Source organism: Thamnophis sirtalis, unplaced genomic scaffold (assembly GCF_051295495.1).
Source record: "Thamnophis sirtalis isolate CommonGarterSnake01/CBP01778 unplaced genomic scaffold, rThaSir2_p1.2 scaffold_6, whole genome shotgun sequence".
Taxonomy (NCBI): Eukaryota; Metazoa; Chordata; class Lepidosauria; order Squamata; family Natricidae; genus Thamnophis; species Thamnophis sirtalis.
Genome location: NW_028261386.1, coordinates 96,835,855 through 96,852,977, shown reverse-complemented (window position 1 = coordinate 96,852,977; position 17,123 = coordinate 96,835,855). Strand labels below are relative to the sequence as shown.

Sequence of the window (17,123 nt, the reverse complement as noted above, 5' to 3'; positions counted from 1 at the left end):
CCAACAACATTTGTGAATGCTCAGATTAGTAAATTGTTCTAGGCTCCAAAAATAATTTCATCTTTTACTGTTCAGGATTTGACAATGGAATGTGTATGTGACAAAAATTCTGGGCTGAACTTGTATATCGTTTTCTAAAGTTGCTAAATTGCAGTAGTGTAGATCTGAGTTGGGAAATGCAGAAATTGTTTCAAAAATTATCTTTCCCGTGGACTGGAAATGACTGTGAGGGACCCTGGTGAAACTTTTATAGGTCAGTAAATGGGGAGGCTTCTTATACCAGTAAAGCTACCAGTAGATCATATTGAGGTCCTCATGTAAAAACAGGAAAGCCATTGTTGGAAGGCATTCTGTATTTTCTACATTGCTACAATAAACTGTTATTTTGCCAGTATACAAATAAAAAATGGAGTTGTAAGAGAACAAAAAGAACCAAATATATTAGTACGCAGAACAGTTACACATTTTAAATGTTAACTTGGGAATGATAGGAACTGGTAGACGTCCACATCATTAGAATTTTAACTTTCCCTTGAAGAAAAATAAAACTTGTGACTAGAGTTGGAGTTCCTCTTTCTTTCCCACTGAAGGGGTCCGTATTTATCTACTTGCCTTTCTTTATACAATTTCAAACTACTAGGTGGGCAGGAGTTGGGGGGAAGTAATGGGAGCTCACTCTATAACATGGTACTTGGTCTTGAACTGCCAGCCTTCTGGTTGATAAGCCCAGCGTCTTAAACCGCTAGCTATTGTGCCCTGTTTTGTTACTCACTACAAATAGCAATATCATAAAACATGGGAATATGAAAATGAATCATTGACATGGGGTTGCACACCAGGAACGACCTATAAATTGCTGTGAGAAGGTTCAATAAAATTAATTATTGCATTATACATGCCAAGCAATTCTGTCAGGCAAGGCAATGATAATATAATTGCTATCTGAAAAATACAATTTTCTTTAAGGTTTCATGATTACTTCACAAAAGCAATTGAAGTGTCTCCTTTTCTTTGCTATCCTAAGAACAGATCTCTTAGATAGCTATGTCAGAGATGTTATGGCCCGAAATGCTACTTTTTCTGATGTGTGGTGAAGGAGAGATTAAAGACCAAGCTGATATAACAGAACTGCCTCTTTGGTCTTGCACAGCTAGGTAATTGCCATTCAATGATTGGGTGAACCCCTAAACAGGAAGAAGATTTTTTAATGACTTTCAATAAGGCAGCTTTGCAGAATTGATATTTCATTCAGTTGCTGGTAAAAGAAATAAACCAGGCTACATACATAGCATATCAACAGCCAACAACACAGAGATAGATTAAGGGAAATACATGCCTGTAATGGCATTCGTCTAGGATTTCTGGCACCACAGCAATCCCATCTGGATGCAATATTTACACACTCTGTCAAGCTTGTGCCAAAATCAAGTGAACTCATAAATGACAGCCATTTCTATCAGTCAAGAGAGCAGAATTACGGAGTTGCCTTGGCTATCTGAAGTTCAGGAAAATAAAGCCTTTCTTAAATCAAGCTCAACTTTTGGCAGCTATGTTGGCATGACCCATTGTTTGCTTAATAAACAGATTAGAATGGTTTGCCACTGGTTTGTTCTGAGATAGTTGTTTTGGACTTCTCATCTAATATAGAGCTTAGGATTCCTGGTGCGCTTCCATCCAGGTACTCACCAGGCTGGTTCTATTTATCGTGGTAAGCTGGTAGCTGCAAATCTCTGCTGAGTACAAGTCCAAAAAAGTCGTTTCATGGCGGATAGCCATAATGTTGCTTATTTATCTGCCTCCCTGCTTTAACTTTGCTTTCCGATGGATCAGAGTCTCTAAGTGCAGGTAGGCAATCAAATAAGAAAGTAACTGAATCCATATGAAGAAATCCTGATCCAGGAAAAGCTTAATGTTAATTCTGTATGTGACTTCACTACTCCTTTAAAACATACTGGGTGTCTGCCCTACAAGGTGGACCAGGGTATGAAATCAATATCATATAGATCAAAACTACTTTTATTGTGACAGCTATAGTAACAGAATCTTGCAAATCGGAATGTGCTTCCCCTTTGCTCATTTCATCTGGATGAACTAAGGAGAAGCTTGTCAAAAACATTTTCTCACATTGCTTTTTTAGCCCAGGCTCAAATATCTGATTGTGTGGCCGTTTCCTTATTGATGGCTCTTCCTCCTATCTTTCAAGGCTATTTCCTATGCTTTCACATTGAGGCAAATGGAGAAATAGGCTAATAAGTGGAATTAAAAAAATATACATGAACCATCATGCGATCACAAATACCATTTGTAAAGCTTGATCCATGCCATTAATTTATCTGTTTGCATGTCTAGACACTGTTACAATGCACATTTATCTATCCCTGGGTGCAGCTGGCACAAGTGGTCATATCAGGACAAGGGATAAGTTGCATGGAAAGATCTGTGTCTCTTGATAAGTTTAGCTTTGCTCTTGAGATGCTGAGTAGACATCTGTCTCCTTCTTTCCCCAGACTCAACCCATGCTGCTGATCAAATAAGCCTCCCATGGCTGTCAAGAACTACTGCATGTTATCTCCAAGTTCAAAAACAGACTACCTGAAATACTAATTGCTAGGGGTGAAAAGAAGAGGATTTCCACTTCATGTCCTACTGCATATAGTTGGTCACTGGGACAGGATGGGTGTTTGACACGATCCAACAAGTTTCTTTTTATGCTATTAACTGAGTCTAGTTTCTAAGACATGTACAGTAATAATGAATGAAATAATAGAAGTTCTTTTTAGAAACCCTTGTACATTCAGGAAAGCTAATAGTTATAAGTAGATGCTTTGAATTGGAAAAACAATGTTAGTAAAACATCAGATTGAGCATTGCAACATTTCAAGAATGGCAGATTAAAAGTGAAATGTGAAGCATGAATGAAAAACCAGTCCGTTCAGCTTCTATGACATCATTACAAATAACTTTCTATCTGCTAGCATGCATTTTTTTAAAAAATGCATAAAGTTAATTTTTTTATATTAAATATTAGACCTGTAAAGCCTATAAAAGGTATACAGAATGTAAGTATTGGCAGGGGTATATTTCCCTGGGATGTACTGGTCCCTGGGAGACATAGCATGCTGCACTAGATGGGCTTTTGCATAATCCAGCAGGTCTCTTGTTATGCATTCTCCCAGGGATTATATTGATATATTCATTCATTCATTCATTGATTCATTCACTCATTCCTTGAAACAAATTTCAAACCTTGAAAACTGCATGACTATATGTAGGCATCTTGGTATGGCAATAATCTTTTCTATAGTAGTTACAAACTAAATGCACTTGCTATTTCAACACATGCATCTTATATGACATGATCATGCACACAGCATTTCTTCATACCCTTTGTGGGGGAAGTCAGAATGTACAGCACTCAATTTAAATTAAAAACAGGTAAAGGAGATGAATAATGACATGTTATTCAAAGAAAAAATACTATGAGTTAAATAAGTATGTATATACACATACACAGTCAGGGAAAAGGGAATCCTTGTCTAACTGATAAAACACTGAAGACAGTAAGAATGATCCAAGAATCCAAAGAGTTTTTCAGCAAGTCAAAAGGATAGTTATTATTGACCGATGTAGTAAATTTGCATAGAACTAGTTCTGGTTGTGAATATGGAAAAGAGTGTTTCAAAAAACATGGTACTTTCACATCAGTCCTGAATCCACTGAAATGTCTCAAGCAATTTCATTCAAAAGTGTTCTTCTCATTGCTGGTGGTGCTGATGGAGACCTGGAGGCCCATCTGGAAGGTAAGCGTCTGTTTGCCGGGCGAGCTGGCCGCGAGAATGCCTTGCCATTTGACTGCTTGGCCGCCAGAGATACCTATAACACAAATGTGTCTGCTTGGGTTAAGATCTCCAAACAAAATCCTTCAAAAGCATCCAAGGAATCTGAAGAGAATGGCATGGTAAATGTGGTCGGCTTTACAACAGGTGGCCTCAAGCTATTAAAAGATTTGGAGAATATATCTATCATTTACATAGTAATGTATAGATGTAATGACCAAAGAACTCTTGCACATGTCAAAGAAGTATGTGACATGTAAGACACAAAATGCGTAAGTGGCTTTAATTTAGAATGAAAGCAGATTATCCTCCCTTTGCCCTGTCAACTGCTAGAAAGAGCTGAGCTGCAGTAAATGGCCATTTGATGACTTTGTTACACATGCAAGTCCTCTGTCAACATATACTCAGGATCTTAAATGCATAAACAATTTATTGCACCCCACCGAGGAAAGAAAGATATGGCACTGAAGGATTAAATGGGAACTTGTCTGCACATTACCCATTAGGATCTTTGAAGGCTTCCTGAAATTGCTTTTGCTGTATTTAAGTATTTTATGGATTAAAAAGTCATGACAAGGTATGCATGCGTGCATTACACTTACAGCCTTTTCACCCATACAAATAGAGTTTCACAACTTTCATCTCCCCTTAAACAGCTTCAATTCAAATTATGCAAAAGAATCCTGTATCTGGCTTTACTTGGGTTAAATCTGCATGTTATGTTGAAATGCATGTTAATTCTAGATGTCTATGAAGATCCTCAGTCATCCAGGTCATGGTTGTCCCAAAGATGCTTTTTCAGAAGGCAACTGGACCTTCCTGGATGAGAAGCAAAACAGCTTCAAGGGAAAACAGTCCAGTTACCTTTTGAAAAAGCACCTTTGGGACACATAATACTAGCTCAATTTTAATTTAAAATTTTTGCCTCAGGTAAGAACGTTAAATGTTAATCTCTTCCTTTCTTCTTCCCAAGGAAAAATGCATGAAGTAGAATTTAGTGCAGATGAAATATTATAGACTTGAGTAAAGTTCATCCTTGGTTCATCTTTAAAAAGGTAACAGGATCAGTCCTGGTTAATATTTGGATGGAAGAGAAAAAAAATCAGGAATGTAGGCTAGACTAGGAAATTGAAAACAATCTAGAAGTGGCACTTCATTGTGCTGTTGCAAAGATATCACTAGAATTTGACTTTAGTTTAATAGATATATATTTTTCTTTTAAGGTATAACACTCATCTATTGCTTCTCTGTGTCTCTCAATATTGACAATTCCAGAATGTTTGCAGCCCAAAAAGAACTATTAGAGACCATTAAACATGACACTTTATTTCAGCTTTTACTTTTTTTTTTAAACAACAGCATTGGCTCAAGGGTATTATGCTGCTCCTAAACCACATTGATTGATGGTGCCATTCCTGCCAATGCAGAGATGTGGATATTTAAAATAATTTGGAAAGATGGACAGCATTGGTGCTCTTTTAAGTTTTGGTGTTCTCGATTTGTGCCTAGTTAACCTTAGTTTAAAGCTGGCCGTGCTAATATAGGTTTATATATTGAACATTCTGCCAATCCAAGGAGACTGTACATATTTTCTTGAAGGTTCCAGGTGTATATTCATGACAAGTTAGTCATGGAATCACTAAATAACTGTATGTATATTACAACTGTTATTTACAAGCAGTTTAGAAAATGTTTGTGTTTCTCTCCATTTGTAATTATCATCACTGTTTCGACACAAAGGAGCTGACAGCTGCCTACCTCAGAAGATCACACTCAGTTCTGGAGTTTCTCTTCTGGACAATTTATATATCAGCAGTTTGACATAGTTAATCAAGCATCCATCCATGTAATCAGGGCACCCTATATTTTTTCCACAAAAACCCATTTTCCTATAAGTACAAGTGCTATCTTTTTCATTATATTATATATGATACCATAATTATACCAAAATGATTATCTAAAAGTATTAGTGCCACTGATCTTTTGTGTCCTGTTTCTGAGGAGAAAACAGTTAAAACCATACCACATTGCTTTCTAAAAATTTGAGAATATTGATTAAAAAGAAAGAATGATACCATAGCAATTTATACTGTAACAACATAAATAAGGTTAATTTTCGTCCTAATCAAGTCTATGTTATCCTCTTAGAATAAAAGATACATTTTACAGTTTAAATTATAAAAAAAAACCTTAATTATTACCACCACCCCCGGTTCAATTCCTATTGAATGGTAAAGCAGCATCATTTTTCATAGCAGACCTGGCTTTTGCTTACATTCCAAACAGTTGCCTGCATTTATCAGCTGTGGAGGATCTGAGGAGAATAATTAGAATAGCATGCTGCTTGCACCCTGAAGAATTCTATGCATATTTTTTGCTGGCTGCCTAGATCCTCGTCCATAAATCCCAAAGATGCAGTCTAGAAACTTTATATGACTCACTTGCAGCCTTTCTGTGGACTTCGGATCTCATTTCCTATATTTGGGGGAGTTCGTGGGACTTTTAAGGGGGAAATTTGGGTGCCATACTGTTGCAGTTGTTTAAGGGACCATTTCTTCCCTCAAAAAATCCTGACACTTGCTCCGAATGTGAACCTGGCTCTCACCCACTTTTAGAGCAAGCAAAGCAGAGCAATTTGTCTACCTATATTTTAGGTGGTAGAAGATCATCCAAACAATCCCAAAGAGCTGAGTCTGAATGAAATACTCCTCCACTTTGCTCAGTTTTAGGCATCCAGCTTTTTGAAAGTGGCCGTTCTGTCCTAAGAGACTCAGTTTCCTGTTTCATATAAGCAAAAAGCCCCTGGGTTTAGGCAGAATTGTGTTTTAGTAGTCGCTTCTGCAGTGCTTTTAACTTCGGCACTTCTCGCTGTACTGATTATATTTCATGGTTGGATTTAATCACTGTAATTCCTCCTCAGAGATATGTAAATATCAGAATTGCAAATTAAATAAATAATACATAAAAATAAATATGTGCCAGCAGAGAGAAAGAATATTGTCCAGTTAGTTGTCTCAATGATTTGTCAACGATTGCCTCCCCCCTTTTTTACAGGAAAGAAACAATACTGAGAGTTCTTTCCCATTACAACTCTTACTTCATAACTAACTTTTCCAAATGCTAAATTTACCTACTTGATTAAAAACATCAGTTCATTTTATTTCGCTGTAATATTGGTTTTATTGCTATTATTTATCAAGTTCTTTTAGCACTCAGTTCACCACTAGATACTGTTATATCTTGATCCAGCATTACATGAGCATAATCACCTTCCCTTTTCCCCCCATGCAGGGACACACCTTTGAGTCCATCCCACTGATTTCAATGTAAGAGTGGGAAGATTAGTGTGGTAACTCACAAAGCCCTTTCAGCTGGGATACTGGTCTATAGGATGTTGTCCAATGGGAGTTGGCTTTCTCAGGGACTAACTATACAAAATGAATATGTCTGGTCTGTTAGTCATCAAGCAATGGCTTTGCTCAGGGAGCCAGTCCAGCATGAAATGAGGGGGCAGGAACCAGAAGACAGGCCTTTTTGGCTATAGCTCCAACTCTCTGAGATCAAGAGAGAGTTGGCCTCCTACCCTTCTAGCTTACAGGGGGCTCTTAAAAACCTTCACTGTTAAGCAGCCCTTGGAGACCTTGGAAACTTAGTGGGAGAGCAGCATGCCTGTTTTATTAATATTTTCATTACTTTATTGATTGATGTTTATGCTGTAAGATTGCCAAGAGTGGAACAATACAGATGTTATGTTAATACTGCAGATAAATGAAATATTATATTACTAATTGGAATGCATTATCACTTCAACCAGTCCTGTAAATTTATTCCCAAGAAAAGGCAGTGTATAGTTAATTGTACAACTTACCATAACTGAATATGCTATCTACAATATTCTTTATGCATTTATTTTAGAATAAATAGGCCCTTGGACCTATTTTTGTTTAAAGACACATCACTGCATCTTCATGTAGTTGGCCCAGATTGTGTGTTGTTCTGCTCTTTTCAACAACTCTGCTGTAATTTTAAAGAATTTAGGGATCAATATTCTTTGCAGGGGAGGAATAATAAAAAAAACATTTCTATCATGGTTATCTATGTAAAATGTATATGGAATACAAGTTTCTTGCATCCGATATTTAACTTTTAACACCCAGCTACATAGTTTGCTATATGACCTTGACTTGGCCACTGTGTTCTACCACTTTCCTGCTTAGACCTAGGCTTATTAAGGCACTTTCTCAACCTTTTTTTTTTCATTTCTGTCCACCATTATTTTTATTTCAATACTTCTGAGCCCCAGATGGATGCCCCGGATGGGCATCCATCCTAGGTTGGAGTTGGGAATTTTATCATTGCTTTCTATATTTTTGTCTTTGAAACTGTTCTGATTTGTGTTTTTTGTTTGTTTGATGCTGCACATTGCCTAAAGTTCTTTGGGACTGAAAGGTGGGGTTATATAAGTCCTGTAAAGTAAAATAATAAAATAATCTTGCTCACTCCCCTCCCATACAGTTTGATGGTTACTGGGAAAGAATATGCCTTTCCTTTTCTCACACTTAAAACCAGAATGAGGATATTGGCACTCTGCTCAGTGAACACCTCAGAATTCTCACTTGATTCATTTCTCACGGACACTGTTTCTCTACGGATCTAAAGATAATAATCATGCCTGAATCTCAGCTTGACAGCTTTTTGAACAGGCGCTAAGCCATCATCCCTGGATGTAAATTTGAGATAAGAGGTGGCTGCAGAAAAAGATACTTAGCAACCAGCATCAGCCCCCATAGGTTCTGCACCAATCTTCATGACTGGAATTCAGATTTAAGTCCTGAAGTCCAGTTTTAACAGCTTCATTGATATGTTTCACAATTCTTGAAGAATAACATGTGCAGTTTAAAGAAGTTAAAAGTAGACCAAGGTCATGTTCAAAGCATACCTCAGGAAATTTCTGCTTCTCTTTTCCATATAGTCCAAGATGTCTCACTGAATTCTTCTGCTGCTCCTGCTTTCCTTGTTCTATCTGGATTACTGGATAGTGACCTATTTTTCTGAAGCTGCCTTCAGTAAATTCAGCCTCAGATTGCACTTGTTTTTCATAGTTTTTCAGCAACTTCTCAACAACACCATAGTTGGACCTTGAATCAGCTGATCGTGGACGACCAGACAAATTACTTGGCCTCCAGTCATGTTCATGAAGCATGTGCTGGTAGCCACTTAAAACTCCATTTATTTGCTTTTGTTGTCGCTTTGTTTTGACATCTTTACTGGGCCTGTTTGCTTTTTCTTCCTTCTTTGAAGACACCTTGGAAGTCGACTCTTCATTCGGTGTCCTATTGTTCAGACTGTTCTGCAGTCCACAGTGGGCTTTAGGAACACCAGGCAGCTCTGTTTGGTTCTGCAGCAAACATTTTTTACCTTTATCTGTATGAAATACAGTCCGGTTGAACTCATCAATTTTAGCTTCCAGTGTTTCATTGCGTTGAGTTTTTCCAGTTTCATACCCAGAATCTTCCAATGTATCACATGCTGCAATGTAAGGATTACTGGTACAATGTACACTACTTTGAAATTTGGGGTGCTGTTTTGGGGTCATCATATAACCATCAGAAGAGCTCTTCTGGAGAGCATGCCTGGAAGAGCCATTTTCAGGTCCATTTACAATTTTGCTTGCCTCACAAGACCACACACTGTGAAGAATTGCTGCTGGGAGTTTGTGGTCATTGTACTGATCCTGATTTTCTGTAGGTCCACTAAGAGATTTACATTCATCTGACATTGTCAGTGGAGCAGCTGGATAAATGAATGGATTTCCATCTGGATGGTCCTGGGTTTTGCAACTATTTCTTTGCTCAACATGCTTAGCTAATGCTTCGGAAACGTCTGCAAGAGAGCTTGTCAAATGCCGAGAGGTACTTCTGGGGGGAACCGGAGGCCCTTCTCGTCTTTGCCAAGGCAAAAAGCTGGTTTCCTCAACCCCAGAAAGAGCAGTTGATGGAGTTTCCTTCAAATGCCTATTGGTGCTAATCAGATTCTTTCTGTTATTTTGCTTTTCCGTCTCAGAGGCAACTGCAGCCAGTGGTGGGCTCTTATAATATGCAGGGCTTGTCTCTTGGGTAATCAATGCATTCCCACTTTCAATGGATTCTCCAAAGAAAGGAAACATTTTTTTCCTATATAGGCAAGAAAAACAGTTAAATAATAAATTATTTGAAATTAATAGAACATGTTAGCATCATTAAGCCATAATTTTTCCCCAACTGATATCAAAGAAGTACAATTAAAGATTTGACCTGTATTTCTAAAAGTACCTTTCATGCTGCTTAAAAGACTCAGGAAGTCTTTTGGTAGTCAGTCACTTTTTGGGGAGGAACAGGATACTCTTAGAGGAGATAGTGGGGCTATGTTCATATCCCATGCTTATCTTTCATTTCTCTAATTATACTTCCTTAATTAACTCAGTGATTAGTATGCACAGCTTTCTGAATCATAACTAGTCCTGCTGATGTCAGACCTGGGAGCCATCTTTTACATTTGGGTATTCAGGCCTCCACATTTTCTACTGTGGGAAAATGGGAGGGGGGTTTATATGGAGTATGGGAGATATATAGTCAAAATAACATTCTTTTCTCAGTGAGTCAAGGACACCTTGCCATGCAGCTGCGTTGAAGTGACTGGGGGGCATTTCCAGTTTTGGATGGTGCTTGATTGGATCAGGTGATGGACATGTGGGTGTGGGGAGGGACTTGAACTTTCTTTTGGGTGGGGAAAACCTGGAAACTTTCAGATTCAGGTTTTCCCAGATGTGCCAATATGACATCTCTAATAAAATGGAATTTTGAGGAAGCTCAAGCCTTGGAGTCTTCTTTCATTGGGGTGTTACTTGGAACCCTGATAGCTGATTGGGTTTCTATCACACTAATCAATCTAGTCTATTAAAGAAATATAGTACATGCTCATATGTGTCTGTCTACTTTCTATCTACCATGGGATTTCTGCAAAAGCTTTCAACTCAGGAAACTTAATTTCAGGCAGAAAGTAGGACTTGGGGTACTTTATTTTCTTTCATTAGAAAATAAAATATTTTAAAAATATGATAATTTTACCTTCTATGGTTGGCTTTCTTACGGATTTCTTCTTGGTAGGTACACAAGTCTTCACTTACTTTGGCAAGTTCTTTAAGGGCCTTAAGAAATTAAAATTGCAATATCTGAGTACAATTCAGTTCCTATAGAATATGTAGAATAATTTTATAGAAAGTGTCCAATCTTTCTGAAATATAGATAAGCAATTAAATTATGGCTTTATTATGTTTATGGTTTTGTACTACAGTATTTTCTTGTGAACGACTTGTGGTACATTGTAAAAAAAAACAAGATTTAAGTTACTGAAATAAATCAGGAGTAGCTTTTTATAATTTTTGGACACCATCTCAGCAAAACAAACAGCAAGAAATTTGGAGAATTGTAATTCAAAATATGTATTTGATATCATACCAATCATATGGGCAAACAAGCTAGCACACTATATTATGTGATTTGCAAATCATGTGCTAACTCATAGCTAGGAATTCTAGAAATTGTGGTCCCAACACAGCACAAGGGCATACGATGGGGAAGACCCATACTTTTACTGTGTTTACTCCTCCCACCGCCATTGATTTCAAAGCATAGGGAATATTCTGAGAACTCCATGGCTATTCAGCATCAAATCTCCAGCACCAACGGACCAGAAAAAAGTTTTCCTAATCTTCAACTGCTTAGTCCTGAAAAACAAAAATCTTGTCGTCTATGTAAAACATAAAATAAAGCAAATGGTTTTTGGCCCTTCTACAACTTGCAACAATAGGAAGTTATATGAGATGATGGCTTGTTAAAAAAAAATCCAGACACATTCACATTATCTTGCTATTGTCATGGAGTTGCATAGGAAATCATCTGATGTTATAATCTCTATTGATGATTTGGAAACTAAATTATTTCCCAATACATTAATGATGGATTCAGAGGGAGAAAAAGATGCTGAGCAATGGTTTGTGAACATTTATGTAATCCTACTACTGTCAGGTTCCAAGAAAGCCATTTTAAAATGCAACTAGGACTGAAATAGATGGTTTTCAATATTTGCATATCTTCACTTTTTTTTTTTTTTGCATGCACATGATAACCCAATTCTGTCAGTTTCCTCCACCTCTATTTTTTAGTACTATTCAAACTTAGGGTATTTTCCCCCTAAGCAACTACTTTAAAATGAAATTGCTTACTTGAACCCAGGAACTAGGAAACAAAGGGAGGCAAGGATATCTGCTTATAAGGAAATGGGTAGCCTGCAAGTTCCACTACTGCAAAAGAAAATACCAGTTTTGTTCTGGTTTTAAATAAAGAAAGCCAGAAAAGAAAAAGAGGATTCAACATGAGAATCAAGCGGTTATCATCTGATCAGACATATACAAAGTCTTTGTGAGGAGATACCCTCTTTTTCCATTTCTTTTGAGTTTTTTTCCCCCTTTGAAGCATTAGCTGGCTTTGTACTGCATAATCATTGGCATAACTGTGATTACTGAAAGTCCAGATCCTCTTATTAATCAGGGTTGATAAACTAAATTTTTATAGCATCACAGTGATGGATCTGGCTTATTTTAGCCATGATAAAAGACTCGCTGAATAATTCCTTTGCATTTTCAATTCCCAATTCATATTTATTAAGCAAATGTATATATTTTTTTAAAGTGAATGTGTTGACTTTCTTGCAATTCACAAATTATTAGAGTAATGGGACAAAAGATTATAAGATCAGAAAAATTAGAAACTAGGCATGTAATTAAAAAAAAACTATGATTAATGCCAAGAAGAGAATGTTTTTTTCCCCCCAGAGGTCAAAGTAAAAGATGGAGGAGAAGCATTTTGCAAGGTTGGTTCATACTTCACACAGACCTAACATAATGACTGCATCATGCCACCGACTGAAGTTCTATTAAAATAACAACAAAATAAAGGGAGTAGAAAAACATTGACAAGTTCCAGAAACCTCTGTATTTAGTGGATATTTTTGGTACAGAAGACCTACATTCATATTCATACAGCTATAGTTAGCATGTTCTCATATTGATTTAGTTCCAGTTAGGACAGTCAGCTGACACACTCTTGTTACTTTCTGGCTGGTTTAGAAACGATGAGCTAACCACATTTAAGTAGTCAATAATAAAACTATTGCAGTGTTACAAGTTGAAGCTTGGTTAACGTGCAACCTCAGTGAGACCACTCACGACATGAATGTACTCACAATATTGAGATCCTGAGTGTAATTCTTGGTTGTTTTCAAGTCTACACAGTCTTCAGATTCCTTGGAACTTTGAAAAGTGAGATGATCTTTTGCAAAAGCATGGTTTCTCTTTTTGTTTTTCACACACTTGTTTTCCTTTTCGGCTTGGCTTTGCAAACTCTCTTTATCTGGGAAACAGCTGTACAATCCTGGTGGGTCACTCCATTCTAAGATGGGGGAGCAAGTTTGTTGCTCTGCCTTGTTATGAATGGGCTTATTCTCTGAGATACTCATATTGTTTTCACGCCTTAATTTTACCTCCTGGTAAAGCTGGAAAAGAAACAAAACGTCTCTCATAGATATGCGATCATACATATGATCATACATACATCTGATTAAACAAAGGAAGTCATCAGTTTTCTGGACTTGAAATCACTGATTAGCTTAAATACCTGGATTTTTTTCTTTTATTTAAGAAATAGCTATTACACAAAGAGCTGCAGCACATTTCCTTCTCATAGGCTACAAATAAAATCCCCAAACTCTTAAAATTTTGGTTGTGTTTCAAACATATAACATTGGAATGTATGTTTTCTGACAACCGCAAGGAGTTCTGACCAGACTCCAACTATACCCCTAATACTGTATCACATCAGCTCTCAGACTGAAGTGGTTCTCAATAAATACAGTGGCTACAAATAAAAATAAATGTGCTGAAATGGTACACAATCATTTTGAGAAATAAATAGTATTCATTACAAAAACTGTGGCAATTCATAAAATGCCATAGATAAACAAAATATCCAGTGGATAAAGCACCAGAAATACCATTACTGTAAGAATTTTTTTGTGGCTCTAGGACATTCTTAAGAAAAACAATAAGGGAGATGACTAGGGACCAATGGAGCTCTAAACATCTATGCAGCTAATTTAACATTTTGGCCGATAAATTATTTTTATCATTATTTGAATAGGATGCTTTATTATGAGCACAAGAAAAGTATCCTTACTCTGGGCCCTGAGTGGAAGAAAAGTTGGGTAAAATTGGGTGCTGGGTAATATAAATACGATTTGTCAGTTTGGTTTTATATAACTGCCTATCTCACTTTTATGTAACTCTAGGTGGCTTTATATCTTCGATATGACATGTTGGTTAGTATAATCACTGTGAATACCATTATTAATTATAGCAGAGTTGACCAGAATAAACGTGTTGTGATCTTATGTCACTTACTTCGGCAGGCTAGGCATTTTTTTACATGTTAATAAACAAGATGGGTCATTGTTTATCTTTGGAAGCAATGTCCATAAAACTTACATTGATATTGAACTCAGAATTTAAATTATACCTATTAAAATCAATAGGTCTGAAGTTAAGTATCTTTTTTTGCCTTACAAGTTGTTGACTCCTGATTCCTTCCAAGTGCAGACTCTTGATGATTGCCTGAACTAGTCCCTGGAGTTTTCAGATTTCAAAAATGGTTTGCTTCTGCCTCCTTCCTTAGGGACTAGACTGCATGGTTTCCTAGTTTCTAGCCTTGTGTAATAGTGCCTTAACCACTACATCAAACTGGGTCTCTCTGCATCGTTCTCAAGCTCTATACATTTTAATGGGTTCATTCTTCTTATGAATAAATCCTAAGATAAGTGAAGCACTGCTTATGCTTAATATCTAAACCCAAGCATTAGCTTTGAAGTCTGCTTTGTGATTAAACAATGAAAATGTGGGAAGAAAATAATTAAAATTTTATCAGTAAAAGACATGCAAAATGCATGCCAAGAAACCATCAGCAATTTTGTAATTTCTGATCATTATCTACTCACATAAATAAAAAGTTACTTTAAATGCACCTATTGGTTTATCTGTGTTTATCCGTTCCTCGGTTTTAAAGAATGTGGTTAACATGAAATACAATAACATGTTTGATTAAAATAATGTAGGGAATGTTAGGTATTAGTTCTGTTGCAACAAGTAGTTTTACAGAGTAAGACACAATGGATTTACATAGAAAAATAGCCAGTGAAACCTTTTTGACTTGTAATGCCAGGTTAGTGATGGAACAAACAGCGTTAGAGTGATTACAAAAAAAAAAAAATGTTCCATGCTGGTTTTCAATACATGCATGTACAACCATTTGTCAGGAATGCTTCAAAGTAAGGTAAGAGTTAATAATATATGTCCTCAACTTCATTATCCTGCCTATAATTTCTAAAGCAATCAGCAAAAAGCACAGCTAAGAATTTCGAAAACTGGAACCTATAAAATATTGGAAGCCTAAGAATCATTACTTTAGAAAACAGTGGGTTGATAAGTACTAATGTGGTGATAAAACAGAATCACCACATTAGTTTGGACATTGTAGCTGATGTTGAAAATAATCCACAATACCTCTTCTATTTTCTTCTGCATGACCTTCCACTGGCATTCCCATTCTTTCCTTTCACTGTCGAAACGTTCCAACAGTTCCATCTTCTCTTTACTCCAGTTCTTCTCAGTCATGCGCTCTAGTTGGGTCTGAAGATCCATAGTGTTGCTAGGTCAGTAGAGGAGAGGATTTGTCCTTCTCTCTTCCCTTCTGAGCTTTTCTTGGAAAGTGGGAATGATGATATTAGAGCAAGCTTTGTTTGTCTTGGGTTCCACCTTTTTTGGGCGAGAGGAGTAGAGGAAAACAGGAAAAGGAACAGTGAAAAACCAAAAGATACTATTGCGTTAAAGGTTCGTTTACAGACTGCATTCTACTTGCTTGTTTATATATTTACTTATAAAATGTAGAATGTTATCCCTCTAATGGCATTCTATATCTTAATGATTCTGGGCAGCTTTCAAAAGAAATGTTTTAAAATACAATAAAATATCAAAACAACCCCCCCTCCAAAAGAACAAAAAATACAATCAATATACTGTTGGTGCTTATAATTAAAAAAACCGCAAGCAAACATTACAGAATAGACTCATACATTGCCACAGACCAGTACACAGGAAAAGAGATAGATCTTTATAGGTATATAAAACAGGGTTGGGACAGAAGATGAAAAAGAAAAAAAAATCCAAAGCATTATATTTGAATTACATCTATCAAAGAGCAGATGTTCCTCTCCATAATTGGAGCACATCCTATTTATTTTTTGCAATGCAGTGGCTCGGTATGTTCACAATAATTCTTCTAAAATGTTCAACAGGACCGTTTTTTAATCATCATTTTGAAAAAATATGTAACGCTTGTAAAGTCTGTTTTTATTTCTTTTAAAATACTGTTTTATATTGTTTTTATGTAGTTTAATTTTTTTAAATATATGTTTTAATCATTGTGATCCACTCAGAATTATATATTTGAGTAGCTATACAAATTGAAATAAGAACTACAATACATTTAAAGTTGAAATAATTGCTCAACTCAGTTAGAAAAGTAGTTTGATTAGAAATGTAGTAAGAACATAGTGATGTGCAGATCATGTGTTAATAAAAATTGATTATGATTATGATTTAATGAGGTATTTCTAGAAGTATGGTTAACTTTTTGATAGAAAAGTATGCAGTGTACTGAAATAGATATAATCTCGGAATAAGTATACACATATCATTAAAAAATAACCCTTTGGTCATTGCCCAAAGTGATTAATATATTTTCAACATTCTAGATTTTTGTAATATTAAAATTGGATTTTTAGTCACCCACTTGAACTATCATTTTGAAAAGGGAAAGTATTTTTTTTAAAGCTGTGCCATATAAAGTATGAGACCAGCATTGAATTAATTACTCTGCTGTCATATTATTAAGCTTCTTAAGAAGAGACACATACATAAAAATACAGGGTATATTCCTGCAAATAGGAAACACATGTTCACACTTCAGTGCCTTTTCAGTATCATGATGTCCAACCTTTCAAAATAATGTAAGATCCCTAAAGCTTGCTGAGCAACCTCTATTTTCCCTCAAGGATTTGGCACTGAAACTAAGACCTTCATGACCTTGCAGGGCCTGGAATGCTTAAGACGCTTGTCCACCACTATGTTCCAGAATTGTT

General features: G+C 36.3%; 1 protein-coding gene across 1 annotated transcript; it reads right to left on the bottom strand.

Moving 5' to 3' along the window:
• Positions 1–337: 337 nt before the first annotated feature.
• Positions 338–15,730, bottom strand: KIAA0408 (KIAA0408 ortholog). Its single transcript, XM_014070187.2, has 5 exons — positions 15,487–15,730; positions 13,119–13,427; positions 10,943–11,022; positions 8,776–10,009; positions 338–3,873 (listed from the first exon to the last, which is right to left on the bottom strand). The coding sequence occupies exons 1-5, from the start codon at positions 15,622–15,624 to the stop codon at positions 3,727–3,729; spliced, it is 1,908 nt and encodes a 635-aa protein (XP_013925662.2). The 5' UTR covers positions 15,625–15,730; the 3' UTR covers positions 338–3,726.
• Between the last annotated feature and the right edge of the window lie 1,393 nt (positions 15,731–17,123).

What these genes read in the sequence shown, in the direction of transcription:
- KIAA0408 (XM_014070187.2), bottom strand. Translation starts at nt 15,624, where the DNA reads ATGGATCTTCAGACCCAACTAGAGCGCATGACTGAGAAGAACTGGAGT. An exon ending in TGCAGAAGAAAATAGAAGAG is followed by an intron (nt 13,428 to 15,486) that starts GTATTGTGGATT and finishes TTTCTTTTCCAG; the next exon opens with CTTTACCAGGAGGTAAAATT. An exon ending in AGAAGCAGAAATTTCCTGAG is followed by an intron (nt 3,874 to 8,775) that starts GTATGCTTTGAA and finishes TTTGTGTTATAG; the next exon opens with GTATCTCTGGCGGCCAAGCA.